The 21,721-nt window shown below is 43.9% G+C and overlaps 2 protein-coding genes across 4 annotated transcripts in view; both read left to right on the top strand.

Moving 5' to 3' along the window:
• slc44a2 (solute carrier family 44 member 2) overlaps positions 1-9,955 on the top strand; it is a 112,983-nt gene extending 103,028 nt beyond the window's left edge. The window contains exon 22 of the mRNA XM_028823658.2: positions 8,522-9,955. Coding sequence (XP_028679491.1) covers positions 8,522-8,631 — 110 coding nt within the window. The 3' untranslated portion in view covers positions 8,632-9,955. The remainder of the gene's footprint in view (positions 1-8,521) is intronic.
• An 8,319-nt stretch (positions 9,956-18,274) lies between these two features.
• ilf3b (interleukin enhancer binding factor 3b) overlaps positions 18,275-21,721 on the top strand; it is a 40,477-nt gene continuing 37,030 nt past the window's right edge. Inside the window, exon 1 of one of the 3 annotated variants that reach the window (XM_028823655.2) lies at positions 18,275-18,441. The gene's annotated coding sequence lies outside the window, so the exon portion shown is untranslated. The remainder of the gene's footprint in view (positions 18,442-21,721) is intronic. The other 2 variants (XM_028823656.2, XM_028823657.2) reach the window with 2 other exon arrangements.

Raw genomic sequence — 21,721 nt, 5'->3', positions numbered from 1 at the left:
ACAGATCCAAGGATGGGTGGGTGATGAGAAGTTCAGTATGGCGAGATTGGCCTACCGGGATGCAGTTGTTCAGTGAAGACCTCCAAGCCGGGCAAAAACCACACGAACAAGCAGGCATGGGACAAGAATACAAATCCAGTGCATTCTGGGTAAATGCAATCTAAATGCTACACCTGTGCCAAGCCCCTAAAATGGCATCCTCCCATAATAATCTGCAGATATTGTCATCAGAAGTTCTCCGGGGGAAACCTTTTAGAAAGAAACCAGGCCCATGGTATAAATTTTAAATGAAATTCAAGGTACAAATTGAAAGTATATTTTTCCGAATTTGTGGTTTCCTACTATTTGATTTCACACCGTGGGTCGTGTTTTGTCTGGTTGGCCGACCCCTTGGTATTCTTTTAGTGATTACATCGTTGGCCATTAAGTAAAAAAACCAACCGAGCAAAACCTTTTATTTTATTACTTGTTGGTCACACGAGTAGAAGGGTAGCGGCACCGTCACAATGCTTCTGGGTCAGTTTGAAACCAAACCAGTGGTGACGATGACGGAGCAGAGAAGAGGAGAGTTGTGCTCACTGCTCAGCCGGACTGTGCATTATGGTGGTCGTGCTATAAAACACAACACCAAAATGGCCATTTGAATGCCTCAAGTGGTGGTCCTGCTGCTTTTGATTGATGTTTTCTATTGGGATTTCCCTCCAACAGCCTGCCACTATGCCTCTTAATTTAAGTTTTGTTGTTTTTCACACTGAAGGCCACCATAATGTCGAGCGTTTTGGGAAGATTCCCTTTAAAAAAGAACACTTGGTGGGAGAACTGTGTTTATGCATCTTTCAAATGTGCCTAATTCTGACCGTAGCGCTCTGTCACAGAGTTAGAACTGTAAAGTTGAACTACCTCTTCGGCGTCCTTTGCTGTAATCCAAACCCGGCCTGCTAAGAGAATGTAAACGGCCTCCATGTGGATTTGGTGTCCTCTTACAAGTAAACTGCTTCTTCACTAACAGTTAGTGTTGTATTCACTCCAGTCCTTTACCTCCTCACTGGCCTTCAGTGGGGTCAGAGAGCATTCAGACCATGTCACCCTTTATACCCTTTGTGATGTTGTCACCTTGTGCTAAAATCATTTTTTATAAACGACAAAAGGCTGCAACATCACAAAATGTGAACAAGTGACAGCATCTGAATACTTTGTCAATTCATTGGATACTTAATGAAGTTTGTTACCATTATATCAGATAAAAGATGGAGAAAGAATTTCATTTATGTCTGCGTAATGCTTGGAAGATTTGCTGTAATGAAGTTTCTTTTCCAAGAAAACCCAGAGAGACGTGTAAGGGTAGAGTCCATCATCCGCGGTTTAGCCACCCATCTGCCCAACAAACCTGCTGCAGCCCCTTCAGTCCGACTAGCCCACCTAGAGGCTGTTGTGGTCAACATTGTGTCTTTGTACCAGTATTTGATATACAAGATTATGCATCTCTCTGAATTGTGCACGCTTCTTTTGGAAGGTAGACTAGGGAATTAGTAGATAGATATCTGACAGTGTCATTATTCTATGATATGGTGTTTTTTATTATCAAACTGTTAATCTGCATATATATCCATATATATGTGTGTAAAATATACTGTATATCTATAATACTGTGCCTTTCCTGTCTTTGTATCTAATTTTGTTATCCTGCCGACTATACTAAATTGAACATCTATCTATCTATGTAATTTTGTGATCCTGCCGACTACACTAAAATATCTATCTATCTATCTATCTTGTGATCCTGCCAACTATACTAAATTGAACATCTATCCTATCTATCTATCTATCTATTGTAACAAGGCGCTATATAGGCACCTGACCCGACACAGACTCACACCGGAGGCAAATATAAAACAAAACTTTTTATTTTTCTTCACCTGTGTGGCACATCTTCCCCGTGACCCCCACAGGCACAACACAGTCCCAAGTAGACAAAAAACTCTTTAATGTCAAAGTGGAAACAGATGACTGTAATGTGGTCTAAACGAATTACAAATATTCAACACTAAAGAAGGGGCAGCACGTGGCACAGTAACGAGACCTGAGGTTCACTTCCCGGGTCCTCGCTGCGTGGAGTTTGCATGTTCTCCCCGTGTCTGCGGGGGTTTCCTCCCACAGTCCAAAGACATTGGCGATCCTAAATTGTCCCTAGTGTTTGACTGGTGTGTGGGTGTGTGTGCCCTGTGTTGGGCTGGCACCCTGCCCGAGGTTTGGCTGCAGCAGGCCCCCGTGACCCCTGTGTTAGGATATAGCAGGTTGGATGATGGATGGAACACTAAAGAATTTCTTTCATAAGTATTCACTCCCTTTCAAGTCAGTATGTAGTGGCTGGCAGCCATGACGGCTTTCAGTCTGGGTGGTGACGTCTCTCTCTCATTCAGCTCGGCCATTTCTTGTTCTTCTTCTTCTTCAAATCCAGCCACACACATGCTCAGTTGGACTGAGATCTGGACCCCCCAACTCGGTCACTCCAGGACATTCTCTTTATGTCTGGGTGTAGGTTTCTTTCAGACTTCTTCAGGTTGCCTTCCAGTTTAATGTGCCGTTTAGTCGGCTGGCCATAAAGCAGCTCTGTTTTGGTCTCCTCAGACCGCAGAATCTTCTTCAGGTTGACTTCAGCCGAGTCTCCCACGTGCTTTCTGCTGAGATGTTCTGTGAGTTTCTTCTCTTTGCCACTCTCTAATATAAAGTGTGACTGGTGAAGCTGCTGTCTGCACGGTCTCTCCGACGTCGGCCACCATAGCTTGTGACACCTTCAGAGGTCTCTTGATGGCCTCTCTAACTCCTCCTCTTCAGTTTTTGTAGACGGCTTGCTCTAGCAGATCTACTGCTATGCCGTACTCTTTTTTTTTTTTTTTCCATTTCTTCATGATTGAGAGATGTTTGTGTCTCCACCCCAGAATTGTGCTTTTCATGGAGTTGCTTGGCGTGTTTTGTTTTGCCTTCATTGTGTTGGTCGGGCCACCATACTAACTGACCACAAGCTGGACCTTCAGATACAATCCACTGAAACCCCAGATTGTTGATCTCCATTTAATTAACAGAGGGACTTCTAAAACCAGCTGGCCTTACCTGTGACGATTTTAAGGGTAAAGGGGGGGGGGGGTGAAGACTTATGCAATCGATGGTATTTTATATTAGTAATTCACTTTGCAGAGCAATGTTTTCACTTTGGCACAACAGATCAACAGGAAAAAACGACTATTTAATGTTAACTTCAGTGCACTGGGCATCGGTGCAGTATAACAATCAAATCTGAAAACCTCCAAGGAGGTGAAGACTTTATTTTAGACACTGATTACATGAAATGCAATGTCTGACTGCCCCAGGTTAGCCGCATGTCCCGCCTGTAAATGGCCGCCTCACTTCCTCGCTGCCTAACCAGGATGATCGGACGTCCATCCTCACAAAAACCTGAGAGTCCAAAGGCAGGCCATTGTTGACTTCGCCGCTGGTGGCAAAAGGGATTTTGGTGACCAGTCCAACGTTTTGAGCTCTTCATTCGAAAGAAGCGACCTGTGGATGGCACGTCTTTGTGGTTGGTGGAGACGGTCGGACATTTGAATCGTAAGTCTGTTGGGCCTGACGCTCCTGAGATCGGAGTCCCTGCCGTGTTTATTTTGTGTTGCTCCTTTTCGTTGCCATCTGTTTTATGAATCGGCTTTTGTGTCTTTTTGTTTTGTATTTTATTGTCTATTATTTCATTCATTGGATCCATTTATTTTCTGTTGCTATTAAGGCAGTCTTTCATTGCAAATGTTATTTATTCAGATTTTTCCATACAACTGTCCAGACATATTGATTTTATTTGCTTGCCGGACCCCCACACCTCCTACATTGTGTTGTACCCGGACCCTGCCCCAGGCTCCATCTTAGCGAGTGTCCTCTTGCATCTTTTCCCACTTTGCATGTTTCTGATGGCACCTGCTGTACTTCGCAGGTCATATGTTGGCTTTTATCCTGATCTTAATTGGTTTGGATTTGCTAAACTCTGAAGGATTTCTGGATTTGTGCAGAATTCCTCTTTGATTTAATCAGAGCCTGTTTTGTCTCGAGGTAATATCTGAATGGAAGTGACACCTCCAGTGAGTGTGAGCCCTTTGGAAGTCACTGCGTTTTGATAAATCGATCTTAAAGTGTGGTCTGATCGCCATCGAAATGAAAATAATGAACACACAGTCTGCTTCAACTAATAATATTCACTGTTGTGAAAAGATCAGACTCGACACACTTAAAAAGGTTTGGGGCAGCCACCTGTAGCTTATCTCTGGCTGCAATGGGTTTGGTTTTATACAGAAGTGTCTCTGTTGGGAGTCCAGACATGAACTGTTGAGGGTTTGGCAAGATGGCGGTTTTAGCGCTCAAAGCGGAAGTGATGTAGGGGAACCGGAAGTGACCTTCTTCTGACGCCATCTTGGGCTTCTGGAACCTGAAAGTGACATCATCCTGGGCTTCTGGAACCGAAGGTGACGTCTTCAATGTTGAGTCAGACAGATCTTCCCATCACTGGTCTGCAGAGACAACAGGAGAAGGTTTAGTGCACCCCACCACCCCCTGACCTGACCTGGCGTGGAATTACCTTTGCTTGGTCCATACACCGTCCTCCTCCTCGCATGTACGTGACACTGTTTTGTATTGTTGTCAGACATTCACATTGTAGGCGAACCCCTCGGCCAATGACTTCCTCAAAAAAGCTAGTAGGAGTCGGGCGTCCAACCAATGACACGAGATTGGGGGTGTGGTTTAGAGCTACTTTGACCAATAAACGAAGACTCGGACATCTGGAGTTTTCTCTTCAAAAGAAGTACAGTGGTGTGAAAAACTATTTGCCCCCTTCCTGATTTCTTATTCTTTTGCATGTTTGTCACACAAAATGTTTCTGATCATCAAACACATTTAACCATTAGTCAAATATAACACAAGTAAACACAAAATGCAGTTTTTAAATGATGGTTTTTATTATTTAGGGAGAAAAAAAATCCAAACCTACATGGCCCTGTGTGAAAAAGTAATTGCCCCCTTGTTAAAAAATAACCTAACTGTGGTGTATCACACCTGAGTTCAATTTCCGTAGCCACCCCCAGGCCTGATTACTGCCACACCTGTTTCAATCAAGAAATCACTTAAATAGGAGCTGCCTGACACAGAGAAGTAGATCAAAAGCACCTCAAAAGCTAGACATCATGCCAAGATCCAAAGAAATTCAGGAACAAATGAGAACAGAAGTAATTGAGATCTATCAGTCTGGTAAAGGTTATAAAGCCATTTCTAAAGCTTTGGGACTCCAGCGAACCACAGTGAGAGCCATTATCCACAAATGGCAAAAACATGGAACAGTGGTGAACCTTCCCAGGAGTGGCCGGCCGACCAAAATTACCCCAAGAGCGCAGAGACGACTCATCCGAGAGGTCACAAAAGACCCCAGGACAACGTCTAAAGAACTGCAGGCCTCACTTGCCTCAATTAAGGTCAGTGTTCACGACTCCAGCATAAGAAAGAGACTGGGCAAAAACGGCCTGCATGGCAGATGTCCAAGACGCAAACCACTGTTAAGCAAAAAGAACATTAGGGCTCGTCTCAATTTTGCTAAGAAACATCTCAATGATTGCCAAGACTTTTGGGAAAATACCTTGTGGACTGATGAGACAAAAGTTGAACTTTTTGGAAGGCAAATGTCCCGTTACATCTGGCGTAAAAGGAACACAGCATTTCAGAAAAAGAACATCATACCAACAGTAAAATATGGTGGTGGTAGTGTGATGGTCTGGGGTTGTTTTGCTGCTTCAGGACCTGGAGGGCTTGCTGTGATAGATGGAACCATGAATTCTACTGTCTACCAAAAAATCCTGAAGGAGAATGTCCGGCCATCTGTTCGTCAACTCAAGCTGAAGCGATCTTGGGTGCTGCAACAGGACAATGACCCAAAACACACCAGCAAATCCACCTCTGAATGGCTGAAGAAAAACAAAATGAAGACTTTGGAGTGGCCTAGTCAAAGTCCTGACCTGAATCCAATTGAGATGCTATGGCATGACCTTAAAAAGGCGGTTCATGCTAGAAAACCCTCAAATAAAGCTGAATTACAACAATTTTGCAAAGATGAGTGGGCCAAAATTCCTCCAGAGCGCTGTAAAAGACTCATTGCAAGTTATCGCAAACGCTTGATTGCAGTTATTGCTGCTAAGGGTGGCCCAACCAGTTATTAGGTTCAGGGGGCAATTACTTTTTCACACAGGGCCATGTAGGTTTGGATTTTTTTTTCTCCCTAAATAATAAAAACCACCATTTACAAACTGCATTTTGTGTTTACTTGCGTTATATTTGACTAATGGTTAAATGTGTTTGATGATCAGAAACATTTTGTGTGACAAACATGCAAAAGAATAAGAAATCAGGAAGGGGGCAAATAGTTTTTCACACCACTGTATCTGCAGGTGGGAAGCATCCCTCATAAGAAAGAGACCTCAAAAGAGCTACGATGAAGAATTAGATAAACGTTATTAACCCCAAGGGGAAAGTTAGACCAGAAAAACAAAGATACAGACACAATTCATGAACCAAATAAATGTGTATTGAGCAGAAATTACAAAAAGAACTTTGAGTGTCAGCATTTAGTTTGGGACGTCGGGAGGAAGCACTGAATTACATGATAGCAGTGGGCAGAAAAAGGCCCGTAGCTAAAAGTGCCCCAAGAGGGAAAGGAAGGGAATTTTCATCCAATTTTGCCACCATCCCAGCCCTACAGCGTTCACCCTGTGATGGAGGAGGCTTTCCTGATAAGTTTTTATTTGGGCCTTTGGAGCTCGGGTTGCTAATCCCAGTAGAGACACCACACTGTCTACTATGGACTGGTAGAACATTCCCAGCAGTTTGCTGCAGATACATCAAAAGACCCGAGTCTCCTCCGGAAGTCCAGTCTGCTCCGGCCCATCTTGTCCAGCGCCACCGTGTCGTCAGACTGATCCAGTTTGCTGTTTATGTGAACCCCCCAGGTGGTACTTGTAGCTCCGCACCACTTCCATATTCTCCTGCTGAATTGTGACCGGTCTCAACGGCTCTTTGACATGCAGGACGTGCGCCACCAACTCTTTTTGTCTTGTGGTAACAGGGAGGACCAAAAGCAAATGCACAATGGGTGCTTGGAAAATTGAGAGTCCACCTAATGAGAAGGATTTAGGAGTCATAGTGGACTCTAAGCAATCGACTTCCCGACAGTATTCAGAAGCCATGAAGGCTAACAGAACATCAGGTTATATAGCGCCTTGATGTGTGGAGTACAAGTGACAGGAGGTTCTGCTCAAGTCTTTATAACACACTGGTGAGGCCTCATCTGGAGTCCTGTGTGCAGTTTTGGTCTCCAGGCTACAAAAAGGACATAGCAGCACAAGAGAAGGTCCAGAGAAGAGCAACTAGGCTGATTCAGGGCTACAGGGGATGAGTAATGAGGGAAGATTAAAAGAGCTGAGCCTTTACAGTTTAAGCAAAAGAAGATTAAGAGGTGACCTGATTGAAGTGTTTAAAATGATGAAGGTTATTAGTCCAGTGGCTCGAGACGGTGACTTTAAAATGAGTTCATCAAGAACACGGGGACACAGCTGGAAACTTGTGAAGGGGAAATTTCGCACAAACATTAGGAAGTTTTTCTTTACACAAAGAACGACAGACACTTGGAATCAGCGACCAAGTAGTGTGGTAGATAGTGAGTAGATAGTAAGACGTTGGGGACTTTCAAAACTCGACTTGATGTTTTTTTGGAAGAAATAAGTGGAGAGGACTGGCGAGCTTTGTTGGGCTGAATGGCCTGTTCTCGTCTACAGTGTTCTAATGTTCTAACTCCATATCCGCAAGACAATAGTCCTCCACAAGCCTCCTGTGTTCCAGCTCCTCTCCCATTATGAATGCAGCTATATGATGGAGGAGTCCTCTGAGAATTGTGTGGCGGTGGCAAGCGCTGGTGTTGAGGGCGAATAGAAAGAATGGGATACAAGACCCAATGGAGATGCTCTGCGTTGACCTGGAGAGAGCTGTTCACACCAGGCATCCTTAAAATATGGCTGAGCTGAAGCGCTTCTGTAAGGAATAACGGCCCAGAATTCCTCCTGAACGTTGTGCAGGTCTCATCTGCTTGTTGGAGGAGGAGGAGGATGTTCTACCAGTTGTGAAAGCCAAGGGGTGGCACATTGTGAGTGTTTGTTTGATGGATGTGTTCAATAAAGACACGAGAGATTAGAATTGTGTGCTACTAGCGTTAGCATAAGTGCGACTTTCGTGAACATCTCATTTTATGACCCATTGATACCAAAAACCAGGTCATTCCTAAGGGTTCACAAACGTTTTCTTGCCACTGTAGTTTTGGGAGAAGACCGACACTAGAGCGTCCAGAACAGAGGCTAACAAATGATCTTGAAGTAAATGTTGTACTTTTATGTTTTAATGTCCGATTTGTTAATTCTTCTTCTCTTTATCAATTTCCTCCCAACAGTGGAAGATCTTGAACGGAACGACGGCTCATCTGAAAAACCCTACTTCATGCCCGAATCCCTCCTCCGCGTCCTCAAAAAGAAAAACGAAGGAAATACGACCAGCAAATAAGACCCACAGACATCTCCCCAATGACCCAACTGCTGTGCCAGGGAGGCCCGGTGCCACGCAGGATGAACACTTGGGGGGGTACATCTTTAAAATGCACAGTCGCATACTCCGTTTTGGCCATAATAGAAGTTACGAATGCACAGCTGAGACATTCCCGAAATGTCATTCTGGGCTCGTTTTGTCTCTGAACGAGGACGCGCATATCTTGGCAGCAGGATTCAGAAACGGAGATGATTTTCTGCTCTCGTTTTGACTCTTCTAATTTTGTTTTTATTTTTTATCTCCTTCCTAGCAAGCCAAAGAAATTCTATGAAGCTTGCAGAGATGTGTTCAGGATCGCGCGTTACAGCGTGGCCTGCTACCCTTGTGTAGAGTTTCAAATTGTTTGAGGCTTCCATATTTATAGTAAAGCCTAGCGAATTATATAACTTTATATATAATTTTTTTTTTCTTTACATTTGACGTACTTTATTTTCTGCCTTTTGAAGGTTTGGCCCACGTTTTTGTGACGATGGCCCATTTCCACTCTGTTGACTTTTCAAGACTTTGCTAATATTCTGTTCAAAGTGAACCCAACCCTCAGACTGGGAAACCTTTTATCTGGCAGTTTAGCCCTGGAAGGACCTTTGACGGTTGTGCCCGAGACGGACTCCTTGACCGTGGGGTGGCATGGAAGGTGGGTGGGGGGGTTGGTCAGGGTGGATACCCCCCAGTGTTGGTGTCACTGAAGCTTTGGGTTTTTCTGCTCCTCTTCTTTGTCAGTGGGAATAACTCTGCTTTTCTGCAATTTTCATTTTTCTTTTATTAACTTTGTGTTTTTACTATGTCTAGTCCGGAGTATACATCAATTAGCACGTTTCCAATGTCTTTAACGTACATGGAGCCACACGGTTTAGCTTGCTTCAAGCAAATAACCACTTTTGCGAAAATGGGAACACAAGCGTTAAAGATGGGGCCGCCCATACGGGAAGACGAGGGTAGCGGCAGCTAAGCAAACAAATTGGTTTGCGCACTTTAGATGGTGGGTGGGCATAAAAAACAACTCTAAACATTTTGTGATGTGGTGAATGATGGGTAAAAAAAAAAAAAAAAAAAGTTCTGAGCATTTCATATTTAAAGGAAAATGTCGACTCCTGGGGGACAAAGTGCCGCCAGTCTGAAAGTTGTGTTGGATTTCATTTTCTTTTTTTTAAGTGACTTTTTTCACGTCATGCATGTTTTGTTGTGCGGAATTTCTGTGTAAACTTTTTTCTTTTTAAAAAACGCGTTTTTTTACCATTTCAGGACACTCCAGTGCCTAATTGCAATATTAGCATGAAGAATACAGTCCAGTTCTCGTAATGTCTGAAATAAAATGTACAAATTTGAGATCCAGATTTAATTATTACATGTACTGGGAATGGTTTACACGTATTGTTTTAAATTTCTAGACCTCTCTTGACATGGGCACTCGTCTCATTCGTCTGGTTTTCATTCTTTTGGAGGGAGGCTGTAGTTTGTAGCAGGGGTCTTTCTTCTATAAGTCCAAACCCGAGTGTTTAATTTAAACCAACAGATCTTAACTCGTTGGGAGGTGCAGGCATAGTAAGCAGGACGTCCCGTGTCCTTACATGTCCTCCCCACGCCAATCCAGAGACATGCAGGTTAGGTGGATTGGTGTCCCTAAATTGGTAATTGTTAAGTCAGGAAGTCGACTCGTTCTTAAAATGGAGAATGGACTGCAAATAGGAGACGAACAATGTCAAAAGTGTTGGGGGTGCCAACCGTATAACTGAAATAAGAAAACCAGGAAATACACGCCATGAGTCGCAGATAACATCCTCTCAGACGGGAGCTCAGAAGTGACCAGACTCAAAAATGGCCAAACATTCAGGTCATATGGGTTCCAGGCAGGAAGGGGCCTACAATGGAAGGACCATCATTGGTGGAATGGCTGTCCGTCTTCTTTCTGTTCTGTAAGGGTTGGAAGAGAGAGAAGGCATTCGAACACAGCGCCAACGCCTGGCTCGGAGGGTAATTACCACCACCAGTGCCCCTAAGCGGTCTCCACATGCTCAGGTATGTGACCAGACAGAAAAAAAGGATCAGAACGGGAAGATTGAGAAAACCGAAGCACCAAAACGAGAAGTGAAAAAACTCCTAGTCTATGAGCGTAGCTCGAGTCAGAAAACCGGAGATCAAAAAAACGAATATTCTATAGACAAGGTGTGTTAGCTACAGCTTGATTGAGGAACACCGTGAATTGGGCGACCTTTCAAAGCCATCGCTGTAAATACCTGTGGGTCACGACCCTGGGGGGGACACACACACCCCCCAAAGCAACAGGGAAGCTACCAGGAGTAGGAATACCAGGAGATGACCAGAAATGAAACACAATCCAAAATATGAAGTTTTTAATGAAGTCACAGGCAAGGAGTGCTAGCTTTGGCTTCCAGGACCGGCCGCAGATGAAGGTGTTGCCAACTCGATAAGGTCAAGCTGTTCGAGAAAAATCATGAAGACTCCTACAAAGCAGTTTTGATGTCCACCCTTTTGCTTTTGGCCCATTTGACGGCAGAATTTTCTTTTCATTGTTTTGCCGGTTGCTCGGGTCCGTTAGGCCAGGTTTATACCTCGCACGACGCAGCACATGCGCCAGTGGACGCTCCTGCTACACAACTGTTTTACAGTTTCTACTTGTGCGCGTACTTTACGTAAATCTAGAGCAGCGGTTCTCAAACTGGGGTCCGTGGTCCCCTAGCGGTTTCGGTGGGACCGTGAGAAATGATTGCATATTTATAATTATTAACCTTTACTATCCGAGGGGAAGTAAGTGACTGAGCTCCGTCGTTCCCCCCACCACCTAGACCCGACCACTAATCTGCTGTTCCGTTATTCGCTGCCACCGCATTGTTTTCCCACCATTATCGCTCGGCACAAACCAGCCCTTATTATTTTTATTGTAAAAATGATCGATTGTTTCGTAGAATCAAAACACTCGCAAACAGTTTTCGTATATTTTAGAAGCAACTAAGAGCACTAAAGGTGGATACAGATAATCGACAAACAACATATTTTACATTTTTTTGCGTTTTCAAGTGGTGAAATTACCTGCTCAACGCAAAGGGTTAAAGCAAAGCAGATGCATCCGTCCCATTAAAATTTTAACTTTAAATTTAATAACTAAGATGTATGTAATATTTTCTGAATAAATAATTGTCAAAAAATGTTTTATTCACAGCAGCCTGTACCTATGCAGTGCTGCGCAGTGGGTATGTGGCACCCTTGTGCAAAGTATTTGGTGCCCCCAATTTTCTTGAAATAATATTGATTTTTTAAAATTTTTAATAAAAGGATCCGCAAGCCATCGAACAATTTTTAAAGGGACCACCACGCAAGAAACTCTAAAGACGTTTGAGAACCGCTGATCTAGAAGAATCCACCAGGTGGCAGTGCGAGATATCATGACGGTGAGAACGGGTTCGGCTTCGCTGTGTTGGTGAATCGCCTAAAACATCCATTAAATTCTGAGGACACCTTACTGCAATATCTCTGAAAAGGATGTTTAATGAGTAAATCTAACACCACTGGGGCACGAGGATGAAACAATCCCTAGACGGGCATCCGCTCATCGCAGAGTGAATGCAAGCACACGCATACAGGACACTGGCGTCATGTTAGTGTCGCCATACCTGCATATCTTTGGATGGAAACCTGAGCCCACGGTGGAAACCCAGCAACGTGACTCCCTGCGAGACAGCAGTGCTACCGCTCTGCCACCGTGCCACCCCCATGTGTGGAATTATTAACAGTATTCATTATTTAAACGAAATTGATGATTTATCTGTAAAATGTAACCTACATACGCTAATGTGATATCGAGTATAAATCTAAGGATTCTAAATGTGCAGGGAGTTGGAATCTCATTAATGTAACGTTACATTGCTGTCCGGTCAGGAGGAAGTCCCGGAAGCTCGTAGTGATTAACAACTGGGATGACGTTGTAAATACGTGGACGCTTGGTGGCGCTATTGCCCATCTTTTTTCCCAACAGACAATACGCAGGACACGGGGTAAAAACACCCAGAAGTTGATTTTTAATTATTTTCTTAAATACAGTGCACCAAGCACCGCACTCACCACAATTAACAAATCAATAATGACAAATACTAAATGCTCCTCTCCTCCTAGCAGCTCTGTCACACTCTCTCCCAACTCCGGCTTAGCTTGCTGGGTTTTAACCAGTCCTTTAAATAGTCCTTGACCCGGAAGTGCTCCTGTTCTTCTGTCCCTGTGATTCCATAGCACTTCTGGGTCAGACGAAGACTTGTGTTTTTCTTCAGCCCAGAAGTACTTCTGTTTCTCCGTCCTCGTGACCGAGGAGTACCTCCGGGCTACCGGGAAAATAGAAATCCCCGCGTCTCCCTGCAGTGTCCCACGATGGCACCCAGCAGGGCTGTGAAGCCGAACTCCATCCCCGGGGAACCTCCATGCTGCAGGGAGGACGCCATCTAGCATCATGGATGTGTCGGCCGGGATAAGTTGCCGGCCGTCCATCACAACGTTTACAAAGGTCTGCTTTAATGATAAACTACAAGGTTAAAGTGGACATTTCGAGATGTAAGCCGAAATTTCCACTTTAATCACAAAATAAACCTTTACACCATGTCCTCAATTTTTTTTTCTCCGTGGCTCAGCTACGTCGCCGTATATTCTGATGCTGTTGTGAAGGTGCAAACAAAAAAAAGACGGCACAGAAGATGGTATGTGAGACTTTTTAGAGCAAGTTTAACGATGGGGAATATGCGACGCGTGAATATAAAAGCACCACGAGTGCATCTGTATGTCGGCGTTCTGCTTCACCACATCGAACCGTTCATCAAACATCGACGCGCGCACATCGATCCCGTAAAGCGGCTTTCTGTCACATGTGGATAGTTGACCGAGACTCTGACGTCACATTCCGACTGATCACACGGCGCCCACTGACTTTTTTCTGGTACTGCAACTTACGTCACGTTAATTTCTGAGGACGCGTCAAGTGAACACTGGGAACGCGTGGCAGTCGTGATGCGTATGCGTTCTGAGCGTCAGGTATAAACGAGGCCTTTGTCTCTTGCTGGGTCTTTTTGAGTTCTGCCTGCTGCCCATCCTCAGTCTCTTTAGCCCATGAACTCTCGTCAATTCCATCGTTTTCACAAGCCCTCTGCTTTCCTTTTGCCTTTTTATTCCCTTGGTGCCCAGTACAGGGTGTCTGTGTGTGTAAGCCTGGCACAGTGGACTTGATGGCATTGTCACCTGTCCTCTTTATTTCGTGTCCCTATCTTCTCGAGGTAACTCTCTGGTCGTCTGCTTTCATTTCATCTCACTGTGACCACCAAGGAGACTGTCTCTTAATATTTCATGAGTTTCATGTTTTTAATGTTCAATGAGTGTGATTTGTAGATGCCATGTTTTTCTGACGAGGACTTTTCATTTTTATCGCTTAATGTTGAGGTTTTGTTTTTTTTTTTCCCGTTGGGAAATCTCAAGTTTTTTTTTGCATGGTAGGCAGATCATTAAATTAACCCGTGAAATAATCTCAAGTTTTATATATTTTTGTTTTTACGGACTCATTTCAGCCACTTTCACGGAGGGCCGGGTGTCCCTACATTGGTGATTGTTACGTCCGCAGCGTCACTGACTCGTTTTTAAAAGGGAGACAGATAACCTCGAAGGGTACAATCGAACGAAGGAAACGAGGAGAAACGCACAGCAAGTCGCAGATAGCGGCCGTTCAGACACCAATATGATGTGAAGAAAAGCGGAGGACGGGGTGGACGACGAAAACAACAAGCAGGCCCCTTGTTTTTTGTAATGTGGCTTCTTAAAACTTGAGCATACGTGTCATTGGAGCAGCCTGGTGTCTCATGTGTGGGTCCTCCTGGTTTTGAGCAGTGACGACGATTCGGACTCCTGCACAGGATTTGACGTAATGATGGCAAGTTTTGGACAAGGGATGGACATTAGGTGAGGGTGGTTAGAACTAGAAGGAGGAGAGCGTTTTGCACAGATGATAAGAAACGTAACTTCATAGTGTAAGCGCTTGCTCCGTGGTCAGGTCTCTTTGGTTACATTGCTGCACGACCCTCTGGCCTCCTAGAACTTTTCTCCACAACACGCCCAGCACCTGAACCTCACAGAACGTCCCCAAGAAGACTCGAAGCTGGAATTGCTGCCCAAGGGGCTTCTGCAAAGTACCAAATGAAGGGTCTGAATATTATTAATGGGTTTAAGAAATGTGCAGACCTTTCTGAAGACGCGCTTTCACATTGCCATCATGGGTTACTGAGTGGAGGCTAACGAGCAAAAAGGGCAAACTTGTCCACTTGAAACAAAATCTACAACACCATGACATGTCCAGATCGGACAGGAGAGCGCTCCTAATGTGGATTCTCAAGAGCTTGTGCTCTCCTGGGAAGTGCAGGCTGTGATGAGACGTTCTTTAGGTACATTGTCCTACCTCCGTTTTAAATACATTGCTTTTTATTATTTTTGTATGCTAGCGACGTTTGGACTTTAATGACCTCCTGGGCACGGCCATCAGCAGTGTGTCTGTCTGCAGAAAGAGTGTCCACCTCGTCACTTTCCAGGTACATTAGGCGTGTAGTGGGGGTCAAAAAAAGGGGGTCAACACAATACACGGAACAGAACACAAGTCAACCTCAATACAATATAATCCTCTTTAATAAAATCCCTTTGTGCGTCCAGGTGTCCGTGTGTGTGTCTTCTGGTTAAGTGCGCATGCGCGGGGCACGGTGTGATGCGTGATATTACTGTCAGAGAAAGTTACAGGCGTTTTACAGAAATACAAACCAGTATTACTACGAGAGGAAATTAAAGGTACACAATACAGTGACGCATATTACAGCCACATACAAGCCGGTATTACCGCCAGAGAAACTTAAAGGTATATTACCGACGTACAAGCCAGTATTACTGTCACAGAAAATTAAAGACACACAATACACGGCGGCAGCCCACAAAGAACGGTCAGCTCAGCAAGTGAACATCAACAAAAGAAAGGCTGAAAGAAAGAAAAATACGACCAACAAAAAGAATGAGGTCAAAGTCCCTTGCCATTTAATACAGACTGTTCCTACTAATGTTTATGCACTACTGTTCTAGCGCCCGTTATTGTAACGGAAAATAAAAGAAAACTAGACAACCCGCGGCGTACCATACCCCGCATAATCAGGCCGCTTTTTTAATGATTTTTAAGCACAGGGAGAAAATTAACATTTGAAAAATCGGTAATGTAATAAATCGCCAAGAAAAGTAACATTTCATGTGCCCACCCCCAACTCGTCACCTGAGTCGTTTTGCTCTTTGCACAGTCCACATGCACTTGTGAGTCCAGTGCAGGATTTACGTATAAGCTACACAAGCTATAGCTTAGGGCCCCCGCCTTCTTGGGGGCCCCCAAAACAAATTGTCCGAGTGAGCAATTGTCATATATACTTAAATATACTACAGCATTATTTGTCCCAATCAGGCCCGGCCTTAGGCATAGGCGAAGTAGGCGACCGCCTAGGGCCCCGGATCGACTCCTTGGTCTAATTTTCACGCATTTCAAAGAGCTTCCAGGGGGGCTCCACCCCCCCTCAGGGGCCCCCTGGACCCCCCTTTCGCCTAGGGCCCCATAATACCTAAGACCGGGCCTGTGTGAGTCACATAGACTTTTAAAGGAAATCACGATATGCCATCCATCCATCCATTTTCCAACCCGCTGAATCCGAACACAGGGTCACGGGGGTCTGCTGGAGCCAATCCCAGCCAACACAGGGCACAAGGCAGGAACCAATCCCGGGCAGGGTGCCAACCCACCGCAGGACACACACAAACACACCCACACACCAAGCACACACTAGGGCCAATTTAGAATCGCCAGTCCACCTAACCAGCATGTCTTTGGACTGTGGGAGGAAACCGGAGCGCCCGGAGGAAACCCACGCAGACACGGGGAGAACATGCAAACTCCACGCAGGGAGGGCCCGGGAAGCGAACCCGGGCCCCCAGGTCTCCCAACTGCGAGGCAGCAGCGCTACCCACTGCGCCACCGTGCCGCCATCACGATATGCCATTTGTATTAAAATATTTACAGTTTCCCGTTAGCTTTTGCTATAGCAATTAACAAATCACAGGGACAAACATGTGAAAAGGTCGGTTTATTTATTAGAGAGAGAAAGAAACGAAATTCACTCACAGGCAGTTATACGTTGCGTTGTCACGATGTAACTCCAAACACGGAATCACAATCCAATGCGATGTTGACGAGAACTTCATTCCAAATATTGTTTTTACTGAAGTTTTACAGTTTAAATAGTATTTGTGTGTTAATTTCAAAGCCAAACAGAACAAAAACGTATAACACAACGAATACCTCTAACGTAACATGAAACATACTTTTCTTTCAATTTATTACGTTTTACTATTTTTTAATACGGTTAATTACTCGCTGTAATGTAAAATAGTTCTATTATGTACATGTAACAATTCCCATGAAAATAACAATCTGTTGAAAATGTACATCAGCATCCCCATACGCGAGCGCTATAGCCGTGAAGTGGCTAGCGTATAGCGCCCGCCCGGGGGTTGGCGAGCAAAGCAAGGAGGGGGCAGAGCCTCCTAGTAATAGTAAAATAAAAATGTTACAAGTACAGAGCAGAATTTAACAGTAGATGATATCACATAGTATGATTTGGATTTGTTCAGAGTCCTGGAGACCTCCGCCATCAAGCTGCCTCCCCCTATTGATAGATAGATACTTTATTAATCCCAATGGGAAATTCACATTTTGGCCATTCTATAAAGGGGCCAGCCAATCCGATGAAAGGACCCCTCTACCTGACGATTCCTGTGATCCTCCAAATTCATATTTGTGTCACTCTCAAAACTTTTGGCCACGACTGTATGTCTGACCTAAGGGCTTGGGCTCCCATTTGGGGTTTCGCGTGAGCAGATTGAGAGGTGATCAAGTGCTGGACTCCAGAGATGAGGTTGTGAAGCCCCTCTCCTAACGTGACCATTGCCCTCGAGAGTTTTTTTTTTGAGACATTCTTGTGCACAGACATTGCTGTAAGTAATCGAATGCAACATTCCCCCCCCCCCCCCCCCCCCAAACCCCCCATTCACACATCGTCAGTCCACTGTGCTGTATCCAAACCCTCCCTATTTTGCTCTCCCCAGTCCCGGCACCACACTCGTGACTGCTCTGGCAGTGATGATTCTACTCGAACTAAACGGGATGAGCTGACGCCACTTACAACTTCGCCTATGCCTGCATAAACGGTAGAGCCAGACCACGCTTAAGGCCAGAGCTAAAGTACGGTTAGCTCGTTCGAAAATCACCGGAGTGAAAGTGCTGAAGGAACATCCACGATTCTTTTCCCTGAGCCATCCAATACAATAAACTTAAGCCAAATTAACAAATTTTAGACATAATACAGAACATTTTAAACAGAGCCTTTCACAACAAAGCTTTGTGTCAATCTTATTTAGAGATGAAAAAAGAAAGTTCATTAAGCTTGGGAATTATAAATATTTCATTTCAAACTGGAAAACGAGCCCCATATCCGTCCCATCTAATACAAATGCAGAAAAGGCAGACACTGCGGCACGGCTTTCAGAGGGTTAATTAAAGCCCCGCCCACGTTACCGGAGGAGCCACTACGATTGGTGGACGTGAACGCTCGCGTCACTTTCTCCCGCCGCTCATGTGTTTGTCGGGGCGGTGCACGCGTCCTGACGCTCAGTCTACGCTGTAGCGGCGGTTTGGAGTCGTATATCACAGTAAGGCAATATCACGGTCTTTTTTAAATTTATTTATTTAAAAACCTCTACATGTTTTATTGAATGCTTTGCCGTGTGTGTTGTTTTATCATTTTATGTGTCCGTTCTTTTGTGGTTGGGATATGTACGTCGGGTGTTCGCCTTTGCTTTCTTCAGCAAACGGCTTTTGTTGCGCTGCCGCTTAGCAAGCCTTTTGTACTCGTCAATAAACTAAAATGACGTTCACCACTTACAGTGCTCATTTATGTACGCGTTTTTGTGTGGTTTGTCCAAATGTTAAACGCGACATGCGTAAAAATAGTGCGTAACATTCGCACACCCATTGGAGATTTTGTTTGAAAGCCGACAGTGAGCAACAGAAAATGGCGTCGGTGATGCCGCACGAGGGCTGCAGCATGCAGATAGGACGCAGAGGGTTAGCAGTTCGGAGTGGCCTTCCATTTTATTTTTAAATTAAGTACTTGAGCGTTCGTTCACGTTCGACGACAGTGCCCCTAATGCGAACTCCCTAAGCAGCGACTCAATGTCGTTTTATTTACCCGAGAAGCGGGCACCCGAATGGCTCTTGCGCTTTTGGCGTCCTTTGTTTAGGAGAAGATGGCGACGAATCAACGAGGCGCGTGGTTGTAGGAGTTTTGGGAGCGCGCATCCTCAAGCCCCGCATATAAGTGCGTTTTTATTTTTTTATAGGATTGCAGGTTTTAAGAATTCAGCTGCTTCCCGGATGTCTTCATTGAATATACGTTTAGATTAATGTAAAATGGCTGCTGTCCTCTACCCCCTCCCCCTTACACAGCGCACCAGAGTCCGGGCTACGAGGTACGAGAGCAGTACACTGCATTTAAATTGAGAGTTCATTTCATGTACTCGAGCTGAGAAAACCTCGCATCCACCTTTTAAAACTCCGTGGGAACTGCTCGGCGACGCGATGTGTTTGCGACCGTCGGCTTTACTGCGTGACCATAGAGCCATTCATTTCTTCTCATTCTTACTCGATCTCAGTTCGTGGATGAACTCCTGGCCTAAAGGCATTAGGAGCAAAGGTGCGAAGCAAGTCTGCAGGTTAGAGTTATTTGCAGTTTCTAAGTGACTTGATTGATTCGTCCATTCGACGTGAAAGGAAACTCTTAAAAAGCGGAATTGGTGGATGTTTTACTATCGTGTTATCAGTTCACCAAACGCGGAAGGTACTAACCAACCAGCCTCTTGGATTCTATACCTGTCCCCTTTAACCTCCTTTCTGTCGCGCTGTTTGTATTGCGCCCATTATATTCATACCCTAGGGACCCCTAACGGCAGTCTTCTTGCTATTTGGGACTGTCTTGTATTTCCAATCCTTTGTTTACATCCAGTTTTACCTCTGTTAAATTACTACACACTTAAACCATAGTGAACCTTTAAATGAATCTTACACCCAAAATCATATTTTTACTATGTTACCTCATGTAGTTTGTAGAGAGAACTTGTAAACTTCTCCTGTTTATATACTGAAAGAGAGAAAACAGTTTATGATGGTAATGGAAGGCAATGGTGACCCATTCTGTACAAGCAGTGACAAACTGAATAAGTGATTCTTACGAAATTTGTTGCATAATCCAAGTCTATTTGTATTCTTAAAATGCATTTTTTATATTAAATAGTTCACCCAACTTATATTTATATTACATACCCCATGTAGTTTGAACCAGTGGCATAGAAATTTTTATCCATGTTTTCATGGAGACATTTCAATGAGACCATGTGGCGACCAATTCTGAAAAATGGCTAAAAATATATATATAAAAGTCCCCAGGTAATCTTGCATAACTGGTGCAGCATAATCCACATGTCTGTTATCCATTTGTATGGTAGAATGTGCATTTTTTTTTTGCTAGAATATTGTCAACATCTACTTCTGCCAACAGAAAAGACTTAATTCTCGGAATACCATGCGTTTTAAAGACACATGCATGACCAATTAATTCTAACACACTGTTAGGAAGATGTTTACAGTTGATGTTCAATGCAAAGTTTGCAAGAAGTAGCTGGTAATATTTTAGCAAAAATGCACACATTTTAACCATACGCATGGAAAACTGATACAGGGATTATCGTGTATGGGTCACACTTTTTTGGGGGGTTTTTTTTCTCCCCCCTCAAACCCACTTTTTTATGTTGTTTGCCATTGGCCTTCCCCTTGAAGTTAAGTCTTCAACATGCAATTTCTCCTCAAACAAAAGATTAAAAAATTTTCTTGGCTGTAACTAATGCAATTTTGAGTGGAGTGTGCCTTTAATTCCTCCACAAAACTTCTTGTGTAAGATGAGCAACAAAGACGCCTTCCCATTATACAGTACTTTTTGATTTGAAGATACACCTCTCTCTCTCTCTCGGAGACCATTAAAATGCAAGTTGACTAAAGTAAAATCAATAATAATGGTATAAGAACATACATTTTACAAACAAATGGAAGACCACCCACTCCCTCTAGCCTGTTTGGGACAGCTTTGCTATTAGCTAAACAATCTCATTTAGATTCTTCTTAAAGGTGGTCAAGGTTTCTGCTTCAACTCCATGTCTCAGTAGTTTGTTCTGGTGTCCCACCACTCTCTGCGTAAAGTGCTTCCTGGCTTCAGTTTTAAATGCACGTCTCCTTAATTTCCACTGATTATAGATGGTGGAGATTACTACATTTCCTAATTTTAGCATGTTCAATGTCAAAAGTAATGTGCTTTCTGTTTTGTTTTCAAGGTTTCTCACAAGTAGTTAATGTTCGTCCTCGGTCAGCCCAATAGAACAGAAGCACTTCTACTACATCCACCATTGTACTCACATTTGAAGACTGCACCTCCAGTTACTCCTGTATCATTCGGATGTGTGCTGTCCTATAGAGATCATTACATTCTACTGGTTGTACTGATACATTCCATTGTTTTTAAAAACTAGAAAGCTTTTTTTTTGTGGCCTTGAGACTGCTGGAAGTTTTGAAACTTCAGTTCACTTCTTGCATTTCGAAGTGATCATGTTATGGCAGGGGGCAGCGCACATTACAAACATTTAAAACTAGCTTATAGTAGAGACATTTAGTTGGAAATTTGTCCCTTCTTTTATTTGCCATGCTTATGGATCTGTTATATTCAGTGGATGAATGTAGAATCTCTAACCACGGATCCACCTTGCTGTCCTTCCAAATCACCTCAATAATCCTAACTCCAGGATGCTAGTAAAGCATGCAATTTTTACACACTGCAAATGACTGAAATTGTTTTTTTTGGTCTTGAAAGATTTGCAGGAGTTTTCA

The sequence above is a fragment of the Erpetoichthys calabaricus genome, chromosome 17 (genome assembly GCF_900747795.2).
Source record: "Erpetoichthys calabaricus chromosome 17, fErpCal1.3, whole genome shotgun sequence".
In the NCBI taxonomy this organism is placed as follows: Eukaryota; Metazoa; Chordata; class Cladistia; order Polypteriformes; family Polypteridae; genus Erpetoichthys; species Erpetoichthys calabaricus.
Note: the sequence above shows the minus strand (reverse complement) of the source record. Positions and strands in the feature narration are given on the sequence as shown.